At 45.6% G+C, this 23,246-nt stretch overlaps 1 protein-coding gene across 1 annotated transcript in view; it reads left to right on the top strand.

Moving 5' to 3' along the window:
- Positions 1-23,246, top strand: part of CIR1 (corepressor interacting with RBPJ, CIR1) — a 476,807-nt gene that overhangs the window by 329,711 nt on the left and 123,850 nt on the right. Inside the window, exon 8 of the mRNA XM_069616242.1 lies at positions 6,763-6,869. Within this exon, the coding sequence (XP_069472343.1) occupies positions 6,763-6,869 (107 nt within the window). The remainder of the gene's footprint in view (positions 1-6,762; positions 6,870-23,246) is intronic.

The following is a 23,246-nucleotide window of genomic DNA, read 5'->3' as shown; positions in this document are numbered from 1 at the left end:
TTAAGTATAACCGAATGCCTTTTGGTTTGGCCTCTGCGGCATCAGTGTTTCAGAGAATAATGGAAATGGTACTTGAAGGCCTTGAGAAAGTAACCGTGTTCCAGGATGACATTCTCATATTTGCCAAGGATGGTCCTGAACATGATGATATACTTAGGTCGGTGTTGGTCAGACTCAGGGATGCGGGTTTGACGGTACAAAGAGAGAAATGCAAAATTGCTGTTACGGAAGTGGATTACTTGGGACATAAGATTTCTTGCACTGGTATTTCTCCCAGGAAATCTTTAGTGGATAGCATTGTGAGCGCTCCCCAACCTCTTGATAAAGAGCAATTGCGCTCATTCATGGGGTTGGCGGAGTACTATCACAAATTTGTTGATGGGTTCTCCGCAATGTCGTCTCCATTGAGGGACCTGTTGAAGAAGGGCACCAACTATGTGTGGTCGGAGGAATGTGAGAATGCTTTTAGTAAAATTAAAGATAGCATTGTGAAAGCACCCTCGTTGGGAAGGTTTGTTTCGGGCAGAAGAACTGTGTTGGCTGTGGACGCAAGCACATTAGGGCTCGGAGCTGCTCTTTTTCAGTATGATGGTAAAGTTGAACATGTTATAGCTTTTGCCTCCCGACCACTAAGGGGGGCGGAGAACAATTACTCAGTGGTGGAGAGAGAGGCCCTAGCTGTATCACGGGCTGTTGCCCATTTTAAGTTTTTTTTATGGGGCCAGTCATTCATTGTAAAGACAGATCACAAGCCCTTAGTTCAGTTGTTGGGCGGTGCAGAGTGGGCTAAGGGTTCACCCAGGATATCGCGGTGGATGGTGGACCTATTGGCATATGACTTTAAGATGGTGTATATACCTGGAGGTGAAAATGTTGTCACTGATTGTCTTTCTAGACTGCCTGTACAGAATAAGGACTTGAAGGATGTGGATGTGGAGAGTACAGTGAGTATTTGTGAACTTGTACACAATGCCATAAGTAAAGAGGAATGGCAATCTGCTGATAAAACGGATGAAGTTTTGGGGCAAGTTAAATTCTGGGTCAAAACGGGTTGGCCCAGAAAGGATCTTGTGGAAAGAAAGTTTGATGTGTTTTATTACATTAAGGAGGAGTTGAGCTTGTCGGAGGACGGGTCTCAACTCAGAAGAGGGATGAGGATAGTTCCTCCTTGTGATATCAGGTCCAAATTAGTGGACATAGCTCACCAATGTCATCTGGGTATGGGGGGTACCAAGAGACATATCAGGCAATCCTTTTGGTGGCCAGGAGTAGATGGTGAGGTAGAAAGGAGTGTAAGAAGTTGTAAAGAATGTGAAAGAAGCGACAAGAGCAAGATTGTCAAAGAGACTCCTTTTAAGGCCTGTGAGTGTTCCAGGAGAGCCTTGGAGGAAACTAGCAGTAGATTTGATGGGGCCCATACAGGAATTGGGAGAGGATTTTAAATATTTGATTGTTCTGGTGGATTATCACTCAAAATGGGTCGAGTGGAAAGCCATTAGAGAGGCAACCACTTCACAAATGATTATTTTCTTTGAGGAGGTGTTTTTCAGGGAGGGATTTCCCTCGGAACTAGTTTTGGATAATGGAGTACAATTCTGTTCTGACAGGATGTTGGAATTTCTTAATAGATTTGGTATCAAACACTACAGGACAGCACTTTATCAGCCCAGAGTGAATGGTCTTGTTGAGAGAGCCAATAGATTTCTAAAAGGAGGATTGCAGTTAGCCACGGCTTCAGGTTTGAGGTGGCAGACGGTTCTCAGAGAGATGGTCTGGAACTATTGTGTGACCCCACACTCTGTTACTGGCATTTCACCTTTTATGTCCTTGAAAGGTAGACAACCTGGGACAAAGTTATGTCCGGCCTGGTTGGATTTAGCGAAAAGTGTGCATGTTAACAGAGAAAAGATCATGGATCTCATTGGAGAGACTCAGAATGAGGACAAAGAGAGATTTGATACAAAAAGAGTTTCAGGGAAATGCCATGGTCGGTGGGAGATTGGGTTTACATGAAGAATCCCAAAGTTTCTCCCAAATGTATTGCCAGTAAATTCATTGGACCCAAGAAAATCGCAGTGATTAGGGGGAATGTTGTCATCATGGAGGGTGGAGAATGTTGGGCAATGTCCAGACTTGTTAAGTGCAACAAGCATGGCAATGATTGTGGAGAGAGAGAAGAACGGGATGGAGTTGAGCATGAAGAGGAGAATGAACATTTGTATGAACCGAATGTGAGCAGAGTTTTGAATTACATTAGCAGTTCTAATGCCAATAGGGTCAGGAACAAACCTCTCAGGTTGAATGATTATTACCTGGGTTAAATCTGCCACACATTAAAGGGAGATGTGTTGAGGTGAATCTTCCCTGTGTTATTTATTGTGCCATATTAATATTATAATAAGTTTCAGCAAGTTAGTAATATTGTGATGTCATGCAATTCTATTTAGAGTGTTTAGATTCACTGTGTATTCTAAGGTTGGTCAGTTGGAGCCTGCCTCTTGAAAGGGTACCTGCTGTCCTTGAATGGTCTACTTAATAAAGGACTTTAAAATATATCTCTGCCTGGACCCAGATTTAACACTTAATCCAAGGAACCTTTTTGAGACTTTTTGATTTATATACTTTGAAAAGAACATGTTTGCATCACCCAGAAGTGAACTTTCGGCTATCATCCAGGAGAAGGAAGCCATTCTTGTGGGCCAAGAAGACCACCCCTTTTCCTTAGTAGAGTTTATAGTGTAAGGGTTGGAAATAGGTTTTTGGACACAGGACAGTCGACTCTTTGCTTTAGGTTGACATCCTGACAGATTTCTTGGTATTTAGTTGAGGCACGGAAACACCGCTTGGCGCTACGGTCAGACAGGGTTTTCTCTTTTATTTTTTCACCAATAAAGTCCATAGCCTAAAGCGTGCCACATGTGTGTCGCTCTTACTTCTACAACCCTTACAGAAGCTAGCGCAAAATGAGAAATTATAATTGTAAGCTATTTTTTTCTGGTTCAGAAAATACTTATTTCAAATTACTTTATATACACTTTTTTCTTCAGCATGTCGTAAGTGCAGCAATACAACTTTTTGTCTACAATGGAAAAGCAAAGTTGTCTGCTCTTTTTGGAGGGGAAAATTTGGAAAACATTGATGAACACAGATTCAATTTTTTTGCACTCGAAAATCGCCACCAAAATTTATTTGCTTTGTATTCAAATTCGAATTCAACAACTCGGGCACACCAGGCACTATCCTTTGAAAGGTTTCATAAAATCATAGCGATTGTTGAAAATGAACTGCATAAGTGCGCACACCGCAAAGGTTTTGTCAGCACAGAAGGCCAGGTCTAATTTATTTACGCCGCTATTTGTTCAACCAGAAATGTGTTGGATCATAGGATTCCCTTCCATATTTGCAAAGATGCTTTTGGCAACTACAAGCTGGTTTATTCATTGGCACATTGATAAAACAGAATAGTGATGGATGGAAGGCTTTGAATGAACCATAGCCTCAGACATTAATCTTGGCCATCCTCCTACCACTAGGTTTCAGCCTGCTAGGCCTTTATATAAGAGGAAAATCAATATGCAAATCAAGCCTGGTACCACCCCAAAAGTGTCACTGCTGTCCGAACTGCTAGGTCACTTCCCTTATGGTCATCTACCCTGTTATTTTGGTCCTCTAGCACAATGGGGTTCTTGTATTCCATTTGTAGCTCAGCGGGAATGTCCACTTTGAGAGAAGGGAAAAGGTATCAACCTAGGCTCACTGAGTAAGTGAAATAGAATGTGTTTGTTCTAGAAAAAAGTAACAGGAAATGTGGTTCACATTCACATAGTTCACATTTTGGTATTGTTTAACATTAGAAAGTTTGCGTTGTGGCCGAGGAGATCATGGTTTGAGGGTTAGGAATGGTGAGGCTATATGTGAGGGAAAAAGCACACTGTTGGGGCGGTGTCAGGAACAGGTGATGGGCTGTGCGGAATAGGTGCAATCGTACAGGCAGAAAAGTTGGGGTACAGTGCAAGGAACGATTTGACAGAATCTTTGTAATAAGGAACATTATTCGTGTTAGCCAAGGTATCACCAAAGGAATGGTTGGAAGGCCAGGGACGAAAAGGATGCTACGTCCGAATCAGAGGTGGGTTGTTTTTTGCTCTGGAATCTTGGTGGAGACCCATTCCTCTACAGTCATGCTGAAACATTTTTTTGTATTCTAACAAGCATGCATTGTAGATCACATGCTAGAGAATATAAGGTTACTTACCTGTAACTTTGGGATGCCAGCATCAGTATCTCTCACAAAGCCACATGAGATCTACCAATACTTCCCTTACAAAATTAGGTTTCTTTATAGATTCATGTGATCAAATGGAAGTTAAAATATAGCTGGTGTTAGGGATGCCTACTTTTTTAGAGTGTCTGATATTGGGATTGGGAAATATTTACCGTTTACATCAGACTGACCGTCCAGCTGATGGCGATTTTGCGAGTCCTCAAAATCCTGCAAAAACGGGTTTAAAAAAAGAAATGCAAAAACGCCAGCAAAGCGGCGCATTAAGTAAAAATGAGCCATGTTCTCAACTTTTTTTGACGCAAGTGATGCAATGCACAAGCACATCTCTTCACGGCACCCAAAAATGTAGCCCAGTTTACAAAGGACACCAGAATGGGCGCATGCTGTGTGAACTCATTTAAACTGCCTTTTTCTGCTCTTAGCGGATTCGCGCAAATCTGTGGGCGTTTGGGCACATTAAAAAGTGCATACCTAATTTACAAAAGGGATGCTCTTTTAAATGTGTAGAAAACTAAGGCAACGCATGCGCCTGCTTTGAATTGGCACGGGGGACGCACACTGCATGACCGGGTCTTTCCTGACCCGTTCATGCATCTTCATTTTAAGTGCGACAGCAGAGGTGAACCATTGCTGTCTCATTTGCATTTCTTTTCCTCAAACGAAATCGAAATGCTTTTTTTGGATTGCATCTTACAGTGACAGTCCCCTTAAGGACCCATCACAGTGAAATGCGCTTGAAGCCTGTTGTGGAGAGCGCTACCAACATCAATATATTCAAGGCGGCTGGCCAGCTCATCATTTTCGCTACAGCTCAGCCCCGTGGAAATGTACAGGTCACCTTTGAGGTCACCTTTGAGAATAAGGCAGGTTTACCTAAAAATAGCATATACACTGCTTTATATTTTAGATTTTGAGGATCTAGGCCAAAATATACATTAAAAACAGAATTGTGAGAGGGAAAGGAGAGATGAGAGCGGAGGTGATGGGGAGTGAATGGTCAGATGGGGCGTGATAGGCAAGAACGCAGAGGGGCAAGTGGTGGGGAAGAGCAGCGAGGAAGAAATGGAGCAGTGGGCCCGAAATCGGAGCTGGGACAGCGGTTAGCCAGAAAGAGGCAGTGAGCTGCACATTGGGAGCAAGGATGAGGGAAGAGTACGATAGAATGGGAGAAAGCATGCAAGATGCAGAAGTAGCAAGAAAGAATGAATGACTGTAGACTGCGGGAGGATTTGGGGAGCGTAAAGTGTCATTGATTTTGAGTGTGACAAACTGGGGAGTGTAAATTGTCACTTGGCAGTGTGACAGCATTTGAGTATTTGCATGATCGGGTGAGGGGTTTGGGAGTGTAAGTGGTGATGGGAAATTGGTGAGTCTGAGGGATGTTGGTGAGCGAGGTATGTGGGTGTTTGGGGATTGGCGTACATAAAAGGGCAATATTTCCACCATTGTAACTGATAATGATCAATACAGTTAATATTAAATTGGCATGCACATCAATCCAAAAACATAGTTCTAAAGCTGGCTCTGCTGTAGTGCCGCATACTGCCTCTTTCCTACAATGTGCTAATCTTGCATCCTCCAATCATAAATGTGCTGTAAAAATGTAATAAATAAATGTTTGTGCTGCAGAATTTACCATTTCATGCCACAATATTCATTAGGTTTAAAACTAGTTTTAGGCATTTTGGTATGCTTCCCAGCTACAGACCTACTCTAACCTGCACACATCCATACTCCATATGTTTTTGTTTAAGGACTTGTTTTACAGGTAAGTCACTTTTATTCTTCGTCTAATTCGAAGCTCATTACATGGGTCTCTAGAGATTGGGTACTAGAGTTAGTGCTATATAGAAGGGGCAGTTAACGTTTGGAGTCTGGGTATGGTGTTTTTTGTAAGGTAGGTAGATTTTGTATTCTAAAAATATGTACTTTTTCTTACTTAAGTTGCCTTTAGTTGTATACTCTGATCCATAAATATTGAGCATATAGCACATGATTTTTTTATTTGACCTTTAAAAAACAGGTAAAAATACTAAGACAGTTTTATAGAATGAATGTTTCAATATAGTATTTTTCTGAAATGTGACATTTTCATTTATTTTCTTTTATTGTTGGTTTGTTGAAGATGGTGAGCATGGAGTCGTTGGGTTAACAATATATCTCTCCATGTACTCTTTATTTTATCCTGCATCGAGAACCATTCGGGCAGACAATACCCAAGTGAATTGTTTCCAGCATTAGAAAGTTACACAAGGAGAGAATTGCCTTTCACTTAAAAGAAAAATGCAATTATTTGTAGTCTGAATCTCCAGACTGCTGTTTTTGAAAATCATATCTGATGATTTGCTCAGCAGAAGATTATTGAGTTGATTTAGCTGTGATTTTAGTTAACAAAGCTTCAACTGACTTCCCACTGCGCAGTCAGAAAAAAGATAGTAACATCAATGATTCATTCAAGCTGTGATTTTTGTGAACAGGGCCATCAATGCACCCCTCGGAGTTAATAGCGGAGATGAGAAACAGTGGGTTTGCACTGAAACAAAATGTGCTGGGAAGAAAGTTGACTGCAAATGATCCATCGCAGGTAAAACATTCTTTTTTTTATTCTACCTGAAAGGTGAAATATCAATGTCCAAATTAGATTGTTTTGGTATTAGTGTTTTATTTGCTTTAGAAAATGTTTATCCATATGATTGCAATATGATACAGGAGAGTTTCTACAGGCTGAGCATTCCATTGTTATTGAAACCCTTACTGTGGTGATCTTCCTGGGGTGTTTAGAGGTGCAGCTGGTAAATCCATCTGCATCAGTGCAATCACTCATTACATTGTTGTGTAAGTTGTCTGCAACCAGATACTCGAAAAATGTTGAAACCCTCTACATAAAATAGTTCAAGCAGTAGGTTTAGCTGACTGTTTGACGAAGCAGGATGTTTGCTGTTCATGTTCTTTTTCGATGATTCATTTATTATTTGCTTTTGGAAGATTTGTTTCAATGCAGAACGTTTGTCCTACGGTATGCATCTCTGGAGGCACAGAGTTGTAGTTATCTGGTAACTTAGCTTAACCCTCATCTGACAGGAAGCAGGGTTTTGCACATTATTTGCAGTGTGTTTAGTTTTCACTGATGTACTTGCATTTTTATTTCTTCTTTATTTTTTGTTGTCAAATGCTACACACTGCCTGTCGGACATCCCTGTTGGGCTAGACAAAATTAGAAATACTCGACTCACAAACTTCACGCGTATATTTCATTATTTCATCACACACCAGAGTGATTATGCTTATGTTCTGCTGGCTTTGACTGCCCTATGAAAACATTTGATGCTGTTAGTAAAGCCTTTGAGGGAGAGTACATGGAATCTCAGCACTAGCCTAGTTGACAGGTAGTGAGTCCCATGCTTGGCCTCTGTCCAGTAGGACGAAGCAATGTCAGTTGGTGGGAGGGTTTGAGGTTCTCATTGGTTTGAAGGGTTTTTTTGGTCACAGATGGCGTGGACGAGGTCGGTCTTCAGATCCTCACAGTGCTTAATGAGTTGGATTTCAAGAAGTGGGGAAGAGGGGCATTTCAGAGGGTAGAGCCAGTGCATAAAGCGGTGGGCCCACAAATCTCTGATTTATTGTGGAGCAAATAAAGAAAAGGTGTACACCTAGCCAACCCTCAACCTTCTAGATAGAAGGTATGAAGGTATGCTTACAAAATCTTCCAGAGGTGCCCAGTATAAAGCTTTGTCGACAATGCAGAGGCTCTTGTAAACATGTTATTTTATTTCAGAGTTATTGAAGGAACTTCACAGCCAGAATTATGTGGTTGTGGTTCTCTGAACCCAAATAAAAGCCAGGCAGCATAATTGTGGACTGTTGATTTTGAATACTCCGCTTTTCATGAGCCTTATGTAAATGCTGTTGCAATATTCCTGGTAGTTTTATAAGGAAGCCGCACAAAGTGAATGATAGATATAAGATTCTATAAATGATGAAAACTCTCTTGATAAAAATGGTTCACTTCCAGTGTAAAGCAATGTCTTTGTCTCTATTTTTCCTATGGGGCACTTCTGCAACCTAAAGAACTCCTACAAATTACATTATAGGGCACTCATCATAACTTTGGTAATTTTCCTGGGTCTCCCTAGAGCCACTGGAGTTCTCCACGAAGACTTTGGGCCTCATTACACGGACGGCGGTAAGGGTTAACGGTCACCGTTAATGGCAACGGTGACGTTAACCCTTACCGCCGTACTACGAGGTCCCTTGGCGGGTTGGTGCTTTAACGCCTGCTTTTTGCAGGCGTTAAAAACCAACCCGCTAAGGGACCTCGGAGCTAATTACGGCACCGCAAAATTGCGGTGCCGTAATTAGCGCCTTCCCCATTCCCATAGAGCCCTATGGGGCAGAAATGGGAATGGGGAAGGGCAATGGCGGAAGGGGGATTTACCACCCCTCCAACCTTGGAATGGGGCGGTAAATCCCCTTTCCGCCAAGGCGGTGCCGGTAATTTACCGGCATGGTCCAGGGTGCTAATAGCACCCTGGATCACCGCCTTCCGTGTAATGAGGCCCTTTGACGTTTAGCAACTACCAATTATTTTCTAGACCTTTTTAAGTATGCATTACACTTCTACTTCTGGATTTACATTGCATCATTGCTTGCTACTCTTCCTTAATTGAAGCGTCCTTCTGGGCCTAGGTAGTGTGAGCGTCGGAAATAAAAGCCGAACACAGTTTTATTTTTTTAAAACAATTTTTATTGTTTTTGTTAACACTCCAAACATTGAGGACATTCGCATATGAGCTTTACATCATTATGTTCACTTGTTGTGCGCCCCAGTCCTCCCACCCCTTAACTCAAGCCCTTGCGTCAATGCCACTAGCTTGCGTATCTCCTTGCTTGTCTTCCTCATTAGCCCCCCTCATATCGTCTTCACTAAGATCGGCCTGGGAGGGTCCCACTATCGCGGCCACCAGTTGCCTCCACGCTATCAGGGGTCCTGCTTCCTCGTCCCCTCCTCTACTGATTGCTTCGTACCAAGCTGCTGTTTCTGCATCTGCCCACTTCAGGAGGTCAGCCCACCACATCTCTATTCTAGGTCGTTGGGCTGCCTTCGAGCCCATAGCGATTCTCCGTTTGGCCAGGATGTAGGCCAGGTCTTTCATCTTACTAATGTGCTTCAGGTTGCGTGGTCTGGCAAAACCCCCCCGCATGCATGCCCAAACTGACTACACCTACAGTGTTATTGCTTTTTTCGGCTAGCCGTAGCTTAACCTTTGTCCGGAATCTACCCACCTCCGGACAAGCCCAAAACATGTGCATCATCCCAGCTTCCACCTCCCCGCACCGTGGGCATTTCTGTATCGCCGAGCTTCCAAACCTGGCAATTTTGCTAGGGGTCATATATGCCCTATGAGTAACATATAACTTGATCTGCTGTAGCCTCGCGATATGGGACACCTTCTTGTGATACCTTTGAGCCCTATCCCATTGTCAATCCAGCATGGGTTCTCCAACCTCCTCCTCCCAGTCTCGCCTCAGTTGGAGCAACTCCTTACCCACCCTAGTCATCAATAGTTCATATATGCGGGATATTTCGTGCCCACCTTCCGAGATATCATACATCGTCTCAATGACCATATCGGGTTGCTCTGCTAGCACTACCTCAGGCCACCTTTCCCGCACCCATTTAATAATTCTTGTATAAGTAATATTGTGCACCCCGGTATCCTCCATTAGTCTCTGGAAGTCTAGTGCCTCCCCCTCTTGCCATACATCTCCGAGGGTCGCAAGGCCCATCGGTTCCCAAGATCTACGGATCCCTTTTATGATTTGCAAGTCCTCCCCACATAGCGCAACTAGCGGCACCTGCAGGGAGCATGGGGTCCAGTTTCCCACTACCTGTCATGCTTTGTTCCATATTTCCCAGCCCAGCTCCAACAGTCTCGCCCTTCCTTGCAATTTTGATTTAGGCGACCATACCACCTCTCTTAGAAAAAAGGGGCCGGTGTCCTTGTAAAATAGCCTGGCTTCAGCTGTCTCTACTTCGGACAACCACCTGGCCACATACTGGAGCTGTCCCGCCAGGTAGTATAACTTGAAATTCGGTAGGGTTATACCCCCCCCCTGTCACACGGGTTTTGTAACTTCCAAAGGGCCACCCTATTCCTGGAGTTATGCCATATAAAGCTCTGGTATAGGCTGTGGAGTTTCGCAAAAAAAACGTTAGGGGAGCATGTACGGAAAATGCAGTAGTCTCGGCAGGACCACCATCTTAAACAGAGCCGCCCTACCCATCATGGCCAGGGGTAGCCTGGACCAAAATCCCATGCTATTTTTAATGCCTTCCACTGCCCTCTCCTTATTGTGCTTGTGTTCATCCTCGGCCGTGTGGTATATGTCTATTCCCAAGTATCGGAATGTACTGGTCTGCCAGGGTATCGGCAAGACCGGTAGGTTCCTATGCGGGGCCCTCCTGTAGCTCCCCAAAGGGAACATGCTTGATTTCTTGGGGTTTACCGCTATGCCCGAGAGGGTGGCATAGCGTTCCATCACCTCCAGGACATATTGTAGGTTTTCTTCTGGGAAGCGCAGGTATAGCCGAATGTCATCAGCGTACAGTGATATGAGGTGCGATCCTCCCTTCATGGGGATCCCTATCTCTCCATATTGTTGTCTTAGGCAGATTTTCAGTGGTTCCAGAGCGAGAATGTACAGCATGGGCGACCAGGGGCAGCCCTGTCTAGTGCCCCTACTAAGTTTATTGTGCCAGTTTTAACCCTGGCGATTGGGGAGCTATATATCATTTTGACCCACTTCAGGTACCTTGGCCCCATCCCATATTCTTTCAGAGCCGCTAGCGACCACGGCCACCTCTCAGAGTCGAAGGCCTTAATGGCGTCCAACGAGACTATTAACATTTTGCCGGGGTCCTCCTCTGTCTGTTTGATAATGTGGTGGAGTCTCCTGTGATTGTCAGTTATACTCCTCCCTGGGACGTAGCCTGTTTCATCGGGGTGTATCAGTTTGCCAAGAACTCATTTGAGCCTGTTTGCCAGCGTCGCAGTAAGGATTTTGCTGTCTTGGTTGAGCATTGATAGGGGTCTGTATGATCCACAATCCGTGCTTGGCTTGCCCAGTTTTAGGAGCGGAATGACCACCGCCTCCCTCAGGGACTCTGGCAGCCTCCCTCGTTCCAGCGCCTAATTTAGCATGGCAAGCTGCAGGGGGAGTATCTCCTGCTTATATGTCTTGTAAAATTCGTTTGGGAGCCCGTCTGACCCCGGAGCCTTGCACGTGGGTAGGTGCTGAATCACTGTCTCTAATTCGTCTAATGTGATTGGGGCGTTCAGGTCCTCCCGCTCCTGATCATTTAACTTGGGCAATCCTATGTCTTCCAATGTCTCCTGAATCTCCCGACCCATCTCCTCCCCCGTGTCCTCGTACAGGCGTTTATAGAATCTGAGGAACCCCTCATTGACACCCTCTTAGGTGTCCCAGGTCTGGCCGCCTTCCCCCTTTAACTCCCTGACCACTGGGTGTGGTGTTTCATTTTTGTATAAATATGCTAGCAGCCTTCCCGGTTTATCTCCCCCCGCATGGTGCCTTTCGATATATTTTTTTTATAGTTTAGTTTACATAGTCTGTCCCAGTGCTCCCTACTAGTCTGTTGTAATAGATTCACCCCTTCAGCATCCTCCTGTGAGGTGCTCCTCCTCAGCATGATTTCTTCCAGCTCCTTCTCTGTCTCATGTAGCTCTCACTCTATGCCCCATTGGAGCCCTCTGGATTTGGATATGGCTGCACCCCGTACTACCACTTTGAACGCCTGCCGTAAGGTTCCATCTGACTGCACACTTCCTGTATTAATGTCAAAGTACTCAACAATTGCCTCCCTTAAATCCTCACGAAATCCTGAGTCCTGCAGGGCTTCGGCTCTAAGCTTCCATGTCGGGATTCACGCACTAGGCGGCTGATGCCTCCACTCTAAGACCAGAGTGGAGTGGTCCGAAAGCACGCTGGCCTTGCATTCTGAACCTATCATTTCTCCTGCCATCTCCGAAGCCACAAACATGTAATTCAGTCTCGTGTACAGGTTGTGGGGGCCGCGTAATGTGAGTACTGCCTGTCTCCCGGGTGCAACTGTCTCCAGATATCTTCTAGCCCAAAGTCCCTCAGCAGGGCCTGTAATGCTCTTGCAGCTGGGGTGTGTCTGTCTAGTTTGTCTGACCTATCCAATTTGGGGTGTAATGTACAGTTAAAATCCCCTCCCCAGATGATGGCACCACCCAGTAGGGGGCTCATTTTGCCATATAAGGCCCTAAAATAGGCCGCCGTGTCTTGGTTAGGGGCGTATGAGTTTGATGCTCACTTCCCTGTTTTCTAGCATCTCTCGCACCACTAACCTTCTTCCATCTGGGTCTACCGTAGACTGAAGCAGCTGAAATGGTACATGGGGTGCCACCCACGTAACCACCCCCCTAGCGTAAGCAGAGTATGTGGCTCCTGTGGTGGTCCCTCTGCACTTTCTCTTGACCACCTCCAGTTTATCCCTAGTAAGGTGGGGTTCCTGTAGTAATGCTATGTCAACTTTCAGCCTTCTCAGGGTATTGAGGCCTCTCACGTTCCAGGTTACAATTCTCAGGCTACCCGTTGCCATGCGTGGTTTGTCCCTCCTCCCCCCTTCCCGGATTTCCTCTCCAGTCTAGTTTGACATGAAAATGGGCTAGTACACCTCCCTTTCCCAACCTAAACTCCCCAACTAACCCCTTGACCCCGTTGCTCAACTATAATACACTGCACACAACCCCTTCCCTCCCCCCCTCCCTGCCCCGCCCCAACTGGTGCCCAGCTCCAACCCTGGATCTCAGGCTCCCCCGCGTTTGGTCCTGCCTCGGAATGCCAAGGTCAGGACCCCGGCAGGGTGTCAGCGGTCTACTGGTGACCTAACTAGTCTATTTGTGGGGGTGTGAGGGCTGGTTCCGTTAGGCTCCGACAGCGTTCACTAAGTTCCCATGCTCAAGGATCATACGTGTATAGCCCTAGTCGCTCTACTCCGACAGGCTGTGTCCTGTCCTATATTCTAGTCCCAATGTCTGAGACTGCGATACCCTGGTCTCCATGCTACTTATCTGCGCCATCTTCTTTCTGGGTGCCTGATTCTTGGGGACAGCTCTGCATATCCAGCAATTCTGTTGTATCCTCCGGGGTATCAAAAAACAGTGTTCTACTTTTGTGGAACACTTTCAGTTTTGCAGGGTAGATCAGCATGTATTTGTAGCCCGCTTCTCGCAATCTTTTCACTGCACCAAAGTTCATGCGTCGGCGCTGTACCTGCAGAATGTAGTCCAGGTATGCCGTTATGTTTTCCAACGCCCTTTGTATCGTTCCTCCCTTCTGGAAGTGCTCAAGGATGTTTTCCCAGTCTCGGTAGTTCAAGATCTTGGCAATCACCGGCCTGGGGGGCAGGGGTACCCCGTTGGTGGCTTCCTCGTCAGGGCCCTAAGGACCCGTTCCACCATGAACCCCTGGGTCAGCACTCCTCCAGTTATCTCCTGCAGCAGCATTGATTCGATGTACTCGGTGGGGTTGGGTCCCTCGGGCAATCCTACGATACGTATATTCCTCCGGCGCGTCCCTCCTCCTCCTCCTCCTCCTCCTCCTCCGCCCTGCTTTCCAGGTTGCCCACGCGTTGCTCTAGGGCATGAAGCTCGGATTTATGGGATGCACATGCAGCTGTATTCGGGACCACTTCCTTCTCCAAGTCGCCTGTACGTTCTGCCAGAGCTCTGACGTCTTGCTGGAGGGGATTCACCTCCTCCTGTACAGCCCCGACTTTGAGCTCCAGAGCTGCTTTCAGTTCCACCATGGACATTCCCAATTTGGTTTCCCAAGCAACTTTCAGGTCTGCAATTGCTGCAGGACCTCCTGCTCTTTGCTCGTGGTGGCAATACCCACAGTGGGGGGGGGGGGGGGTTCTCTCTTTGCTCCTAGCTCCCTCCGCCACTGGCAATGTTTTAGCATATTCATTGATCGTGGGTTGTTTGCACTTTGTTTTAGGCAGTTTGTTGGCCATCCTGATGTTTCTGGGCTTACGTGCACGAGCTTCGTAGTGTGTGTGTGGTCTCTGGCTTCCATGTACCCGGTCCCCGGTTGGCAGGGGGACCCAGGCGGGCTATGTTGGGGTTCCTTTGTACTGCCGAGTCTGCACCTGGAGTGGATTGTATCCTCCAACGTAATTGTGCACTGACCATTCTCTTGTCCAGGTCTGTGTGCCCCACCTCCTACTGCTCCAGGTCTATGGCTACTCCCCAAAGTGCTTGGGACCCTCTTGAGTGTCCCTGCAGGCTCAGCGTGTTTCAACTGTGGGTCCCGCCAAGTCGCAGGTGCAGCCTACGCACATGGGCAGTGTTCTGCGGCGCTCTCCGCAAGGTGCTCCTCACTCCTCCTCTCCTCCCGCCTCATGCATGGGCCAGGGGGTGTCCCATTCGCCCAGCTCCTATATCCTCCACACACGGCCTGGCGTCGTTACAGCACGTCCCTGCCAGTCTCTCAATGCCTATCAATTCGCACCAGTCCCCGCGGCCTGATTGCTACGCACGGGGGGTCTGTTCAGCACGCCCCCACCGGCATCTGTATGCACGTGGGGCCCAACGTCTTTGTTTGGGCTCGAATATGCTTGCCCCCTCTGGCCTTATTTGCTGCGCTGGAGCACCAATGTATGTTGCTGTCAGGGGTCCACGGGCCTGTGGCTGCTACGGGTGCATGTTCGTGGCTTGACTGGTTGCATCCGCTTCGTCTTAGATGCCACTCTCGCCCAGGTATATGCAGCATGGCGTGGCAGTGTATCCGCGGCCAGCCTCAGCTGGGCAGGCCACCTACGTATGCAGTTGTTGGCCCCCGGGGGCCGCTCAGTGCCCGACCCTCGTCAGGTGCCTCAGGCGCATGTCGCAAGGTGGGGCGTGCACCCGTCCGGGCTGTGTGGGTCACGCCGCCCCGTTCAGTGCTCATGTTCTCCAGCCAGGCCACTCTACCGCGGGCAAGCCCGCCAGGTGCCCCAAACACTTCCGCCTCCTCTTCGGGCCGCTCCACCACCCTCAACGGTGCCGCTTGGATGTGGTCCGACGCTGGTGCTGGGACTGCACAAACCCCGATGGGTCTTCCCCGCCCAGCGCCCACCTCGGCGCTCGCAGGCTGCCGTGTCCCACTGCAGACAGCCTCGGGTGCAATCCAATTCGGGGATCCAAATGAGTGCGTCCACTATTTCCGCTCCCAGGTGCCGTACGAACATAACCTGCATAGCCTGGGGCAAATAGATCAGTGGAATGAACTGCACCAATGTGTGTCCTCACAGAAGGAATTGTGAATTTTAAATGTTGAAAGTCAAATACTTTTCTTGAAGTTTGTGGCAAGCCTTACCACAAAGTATTTGTAGTAGCGTTAGAAGTTGTTTGTGTCCTGGCAGTTGAGTGTACCAGGATAGGGACTGTTAGTGGTAATCCTGGCAGGTTAGTGGACCAGGAAGAAGACATTGCATTATTGCATTGTGGTTGAAGGTTGTGAAGGAAAGAGAGTGGCAAAACCACTATTGTGTTTGATCAATTATGATAACCATCCTGACAAAGACATAGTTGTGACTCAAGAGGTTTGTATATTTTATATGTGAGTGTACTTCAAATTAATTTCTGCAGTCATTACTGGGTTACTTTCCTTTAAGGTGAAGACCTACATTTCACAATATACGTACAGGTTGTTATATAGATGGTCCGTACCTGTTGACTGCTTCAGAAGGGGTGGGTTAGTGTTTATGTTGGGGGGGTGGGGTCACAAACACAAATCAAGATCTATTGGATGAGCATTTCTTGGGGCTGATAGGAGCGGATGATTTGAAGTGAAAAATGGGTGATCAACTGCGAGTAATCTCATTGAATGTGAATGGTTTGAACAATGTAAAGAAAATGAAAAGTAATGTCTTATTTGATCTAAAGGGAGATGTATTTTTTTCTTCAGGAGACGCACCTACTTGAGATGCATCTAGATGGTAAGAAAAAAGGTTGGGTTGGAAGAGCATATGGATCACCTTTTGAGTCGAAGTCTAGAGGTGTGGTCATTTTAATTAGGAAACGCGCCCCGATCAAGGTTATTAAAGAAATAAGTGATAAGCAAGGTAGAATGGTCGCTATTTTAGCGAATATTCAGGGCAGAGAAGTTATTTTCTGCAACATTTATGCGCCAACCACAGATGATGGTACTTTTTTCAGAAAAGTGGCACAAACGATCCAAGATCTAAAGTAAAATAACATAATCTTCGGTGGAGACTTCAATATGGCCATTGACTCTGCCTTGGATAGGAGTAACACTAGACATTGTAGAAGTATTGACATGCAGTCACGAGCACTGAAAGACCTGATGGAGGAACATAACTTGAAGGATGGATGGAGAAACGAAAATCCTTTGAGAGAATACAGCTTTTATTCCGGTGCACATGCTACATACTCCAGAATAGACATGCTTTTGATGGCAGGAGAAATTACGCGAAACTATAAAACAAGTAATATTGGAAATATTGTGTTGACTGATCACACTCATGTTGTTATGGATTTAGAGTGGGACTTTGTTATGAATAGACAATATACATGGAGATTAAATGCAATGTTATTGGACAATGAAGATGAGATGGACAAACTTTCAACTGAAATAGATTACTTTGTGAAGGAGAACTGTAATGGAGAAGTTAGATCTGACATAGTTTGGGAAGCATTCAAATGCACTGTACAAGGTATGCTTATAAGTTTGGCGAGTGGATTAAAGAAAAAATTCAACACATCACATAAAGAATTGGAATTAAAAATTAAAGATGTCATGTGATTTGATGATGGATCCTACGAAAGTGAACTTAATTCCCGAAGTTAACAAATTGAAAAAAGAGTTGAAAACATTAATATCAACACGAGTAGACAAAAGATATTTTCAACAAAAGTGCACTTATTTTGAACAAGGTGAGAAATGTAATCGCTGGTTGGCTTTTAGATTGAGGAAGAGAGTCGGAAACGCTCAATTACATCAATCAGAAACTCCGATGGTCAAATTACATTCAAACCAGCAGGAATAAATGAGGTGTTCAGAAAGTTCTATGAAAAATTATATCAAAATGAACCACAAATTAATGCGGCTAAGGGAAACTTTCTAGAGAAAATTAAATTTCCAGAAATTTCAGAGGAAGAATCTAGGTTGTTAGAAGAAAATATAATGGTGGAAGAAGTCAAAAATGCAATATCCAAATTGAATGTTGGTAAGACTCCAGGACCGGATGGTCTGCCAGTTGAATTCTATAGATGGTTGCCTAACTCGGCATTGGTCCTGTTGACGGATATGTGCAAGACTTCTAAGTCTAGGGGATTGCTCCCAGAGACGACTAGACACGCAATGATTTCTGTATTCTTAAAAAAAGACAAAGATGAAACTTTGGCATCCAGTTATAGACCGATTAGCTTAATAAATGTAGACCATAAGATTCTGGCCAAGATATTGGCATTAAGGCTGGAGAACCTGCTACCGAAGTTGATAGATCAAAATCAGTCTGGTTTTGTTAAAGGAAGGATGACGTCCAGTAATATGAGTAAACTACTGTTGTACTATTACTATGGCATCAGAGCTGTCTGAATATTCGGCTGTCCTCTCATTGGATGCCGAAAAGGCCTTCAATAGAGTTAATTGGCAATTTATGTTTAAAGTACTTGAAAAGATGGGTTTTGGAATCCAGTTCAGGTCTTGGATTAGTCTGCTATGCACTAAACCGACGGCGGATGTTAAAACTAATGGAAGAGATAAGATTCTTTTGAATTGTAACGTGGTACGAGACAAGGATGCCCGCTGTCACCTTTTTGTTGTTTATAATTGGAATCTAACCATTGGCTATTACACTAAGAGCTGAAAAGGATTTGCAAGGTATTCATTGTTGGGGCTTACAGCAAAAAATGTGGTTCTACACTGATTATCTGTTAGTGGTCCTCAAGAATCTTGGTGAGTCAATACCTGTACTTATGAACATTTTGGAAGCCTTTCACCAATGCTCCGGATATAAAATAAACTGGGCAAAATCGGAAATCCTACCCTTGGTGCCAATATGTGTCAAACATTTAATTGTGCAGTTGGGTTTCAGGTGGTGTGCTGAAAAACTACTATATTTGGGGAGGGGGGTGGATTTTGCTGAATGTTATTGATTTTGTGAGGGAGAATATGAATATGGTATGTACTACTTTCAAATTGGACATGGAGAGGTGGAACTTGTTACACCTTTCTCTTTGGGGGAAGGTGAATGCTTTGAAAATGGTGTCGACTCCTAGAACAAACTTTGTATTGAGTATGATACCGTTAGATATTGAGCAGAAATATTGGCGTGAATTGGACAGGCTCATTCAAGATTTCTTATGGGATCAGAAACCACAGCGTCTTAAAATAAGTAAATTGCAGTTGCCTTTGTCTAAGGGTGGTCTAGGAGTCCCAAATTTCAGACCCTACCATATGGCTTTTATGACACAAACTTTATTTGCCTTGCTTAAAATGGAGCAAGAGGACTGGTTGTGTGCAGAGTCTACTCATATGGGTCCATTGTAGCCTAGAGCACTGTTGACAACTAAACCAAACAGAGCAAGGATGGAGGATCCATTGACTAAGAGTTTAAGAACTTCTTGGTTGCTTTTGAATGAATATTTGGGCTCAAGAGATCCAAGTGCTTCAGTATGGATTAATCCGAGTGTTAAACATGAAGGGAACGTTTTGTTCTGGCATGAATGGCTTCTTGCTGGGGTGCAATGGATAGCGGATCTTTTCAGTGGTGTGAAATGGATGACCGCTAAGGAGTTACAGACAAAGTTTGATAGTCTGCCAAGCAGAAATGACAAATATCGGAAAAGATCAAGAAGGCAGTGGGTGATGTGAATATGGAAGTTAGGATTAATGTGGATATGCTTGGATGGAAACCAAGAGTGAATGGCTGTGGTCTAGTCAGCTATGTTTAAAGACTAATTGTGTCAAATTATAGAGGAAATGACTAATTGAGATTGGAATGGAATCAGGATTGGAGAAGACATTACAGAAGATCATTGGTCACGTATTTGTGAGAATGTCAAGTTATGTTCTTTGGGGCTAGCTGAAAGATCCCGTCAAATTGTGAAAAGGGGATTGAGTGACAACCCTGACTGTTGGGCCTGTGTACATGAGGTTGGTACCTTTAGAACACATGTTGTGGGATTGTTCGAGAGTAAGGGGGCTGTGGTTTGAATTTGACCAAATTTGTGAACAAATTCTTGATGCAAAGATTTGCATGGATTTCAAGACCATTGTGTTAGGTAGTGATGACACATTACAAGATTTGACTACATCTCAGAGAAAATGGATCTTTCGGGGTGCAATGGTGGGGAAGAAACTGATTTTAAGACATTGGAAATCTGATCCTGTTACTAGTGAGATGTGGATTGCAGAGATGCATATGCTGGCGGAAATGGAAAGTGTTGTATCGGATGGAGAAGAAAAATGCTTTATTCAACAAGATCTGGGGTAAATTTCTCATGTTATATTAGGTTCGAATAATGACTGTTTCCTATGACTCCTGGGGGGGGGGGGTTAATGTTTATATTTCAATGATTGTTAAAGTGGATAATACATATTGTTGTTTGTTTTTCGAATATAATTGTTTGTAAGCAAAATACAATTTTCAAATAAAAAAAATGAAGAATTGTTGAATTGCTTTTATTCCAAGAAGTGTTATTGCAGTGTTGATTATCAATTTTCATTTTGTGAAAACTTATCAAGTGCAAGTAAAATGCTTTTTGGAGCAAGAAGAACTTTATGAACAGAACATGACTATTCAAAATGGGCACTTTCTTGTTTGGTACCTCGATTGAAAATCCTGCTTTTTAATCTGGGAAGGGGATTCAACCCAGGCTACAAAGATGCAAAGTTATCAGGTTCACGTTGAATATAACTTATTTCTGTTAAACCTGAATTGCCATATTGTATCTTTGAGTTTGTGTATGTGTAAGTCTGAGGGGCAGATTCCTTTTATTGGAGTGCATTCCTTTAGTTTTGGTTTGATAGCAAGGGAAATCCTCTTTAGGTTAGGAATAGCAAAGCGTTTTTTAAATCCTTTTGAGTTCATAAAATCGCTACTCGTGAAAAACATTTACCAAGTTGTCCGCCTCACATTTTTGAAAGCATGTACTTCCAGCATTCTGCACGGCTGTGCGGTCACACGCTGGGTTTCCCTCTCGGCCTCTGTCCCTGCGAGTGGCCCAGCCTCCATGAGCTCCTCCGCGGCAACCAGCATCTCCACAGTCCTTCGTGCTCGAAAGCACCATTTCTCCTCTTGTCCCGGGGGCCTTCTCCGTTCCACCAGACCTGTCAGTGTGCCTTGCGTTTATGAGCCTCAGCGTGGGTTCCAATGTCTTCTCCTGCACTGCTCAAATCCAAAGTACAGTTTGCATCTTTAAATGTCCCGCGCACTGGAGGCTTGGAAAAACTAGCCTGCATGTTGTACTTCGAGCTCCTGTCACTTTGCACAAACTCCCTCATCCTCCTCCTCGTCTCAGTACCTAGGTGGTTATGGGAGTTGGAGTCCATACATGTCATTGGACTTTTAACTCTTAGATGGTTTTTCTCAGAGTTCACATGAAGGCACATTAGAAACAAAAGGTGTTGTGCGAGTTGTGGGGGCCTGATCAGAGTGACAATAGTCCATTAAGAACTGGGAATTGGAGGGTTTTCCTCATGGGAAAGGGGGGTAAACTGTGTTTCATTCAATGAGGTCATGACATTTCCGCAGTAGTTGTCTCTTCCCATGTGATCTTCCTTCATATAGCCACCGACAGGGTCAGGATCCAGTAGTGGCTGCCGTCCCTTGGCCACATTGGAAGGAGGTCACTTCCGGGGTATCAGCGATGAGGTCTATTGGATTCATTACAGTAGTGAGAGCCTAAGGTATGTCATAGACTTTGCTAGCGCTCCTGCCTGTATTGGACATTGTGTACCCGTTTTCCACCTCCTAGGAGCTATACAACTGTGTTGCGTGCATATGTAGTATTTGCATTACTTTAACTTGGAAAGTAGAAGTAATCTTGTTACTAAATTCTGTGTAGCACTTGAGCCCTGAACATGATGATAAAGCATGTTTCGAATGGATTGTGTCCTCCAACGTATTCCACATCTCTGACATGTAACGTCCACTGCTGTATACTTCAGAAACTCTTTCAGCAGAGGGCATCCTGCGTCGATGGTATCGGGGCGAAGGCGTCTGTCGAGGGCGACGTCACCGAGTGTCATAAATAGGACACAGGGCGCCGGTAGCCTCATGTATTCATCGTTAGAATGTCGTCTTCTCCTTTGATCCCTCCGACTCTACAGTCTGGCTTCAAGACTTGCCTGGACTGCAAGTCTAAGATGTCGATTACCTACTCGCATCGCATTTGTTTGTGGTGCTTGGGCGAGAGTCAAGACACCGACGACTGTTCCAAATGCCAGTCGCTGACTCATAAGGCCTTGCGGGAGCGTAAGGGACAGCTTCAGGTATGTAGGGGGTTCTAAACCCAGTAAGTCCCGTAAATCTAAGTTCAAAGGGGTGTCCACAGATGATTCGAGGGGCAACTCTCTGTGTCGGGACCGAGATCCCCTGGACTCCTTCCGGAGTGGTTCCCGCCATTCGTCGTCCTTGTCTCGGCATTCGAGGAAGCGCTGTCACCAGTCGCCTTCCCTGTCCTCCTCCAAAGATGGAGCCACGAGGAAAGTGGCTTGTCCAACTAACTCCTCGACTCCGGAGGAATGGGCTGCCTCCAGGGAGCAGATGTTGGCGATTTCAATCGCAGGGAACAGTTCCGTCTGCACCTTCTGATGAAGCCGGCAAGGAACAGTCTCGATCCTTGCTTCATGCGTCTTCGGGCTCGTGTCCTCAGCGCGATCCTCATCGGGAACCTTTGAGGTCCCATTCGGACAAGGCTCAGGATGGTCGCAAGAGACGTGCTTTCGAAGCCATCAACGCCTTTGGGGGCTTTTGGCCAGGATTTGCCGTCGGAGGTCCCTGGTGTGGTGGATCCTCCAAGGAAGGCTACTTCAAAGTCTGTTAGGCCTCTTATGGACTCCAGACCCTCGGCTGTCCCGAGACAGGACGTTTACCTCCCTCTGGATGACTTCTATGAGGAGGAGGAGAGGTCAGATGTAGATTTTGACCCTGTTGAGCCTGATCTGGCTCCTGTCTTTTCTGGGGATAGTCAATTGGAAGAGTTAAGGTAATCTCTTCATGATGCCAGTGGCCTAAGCACTTCTCCTGAGGTGGAGTTTGGCAGGCCCGAGTCTGGGGCTCATGCTGAGTCGTCCTACAGGAGACTGATGGCTAGGGTCACACAATATCTTGGGTGGTCCACTCCTCCTGAAGTTTTTATTCAGGATGATTTGATGGTTATATTGGACCAAGATCCGTCCTCTGACCCGGTGTTACCTTTTCATTTGATCTTGCAGAAAAGGGTGGCGGCTGCTTGGCAGACCCCAGAATCTCTTCCGGCAGTTAACAAATCATTAAGAAATACTGCCCTTCCGGTAGCGACCCCAGCTACCTTTCATCTCACCCCACTCCCGAGAGTTTGGTGGTTCAGGCGGCTACAGCCACCTCGAGGCAGGCAGCGTACCCTACCATCCCTCCTGATAGGGACGACAAACGCTTCGACGGTTGGGCACGCAAGGGGTTTTCTGCTGGGAGTATGGCGCTGAATCAGCCAACTCCACTTGTGCCTTGGCAAGATTTTCACACACTGTGTGGAATTGTTTCTCTTGCGGCTGAGCATATTCCCGAGGGGGAAGAAAGGGAAGGGTTCCTTGCTCTCGTGCAAGATGGCAAGGATGCCATGTGTGAATCCCTTCAGTCGGGTTTGGACACGGCCGACAGTGTTAGCCGGTCCATGGCTGCGAGCACCGTTATACGCAGATG

Source organism: Ambystoma mexicanum, chromosome 9 (assembly GCF_040938575.1).
Source record: "Ambystoma mexicanum isolate Mex_15411 chromosome 9, UKY_AmexF1_1, whole genome shotgun sequence".
Classification (NCBI taxonomy): domain Eukaryota; kingdom Metazoa; phylum Chordata; class Amphibia; order Caudata; family Ambystomatidae; genus Ambystoma; species Ambystoma mexicanum.
The sequence above is the reverse complement of the archived record's forward strand: the minus strand, read 5'-3'. Positions and strand labels throughout refer to the sequence as shown.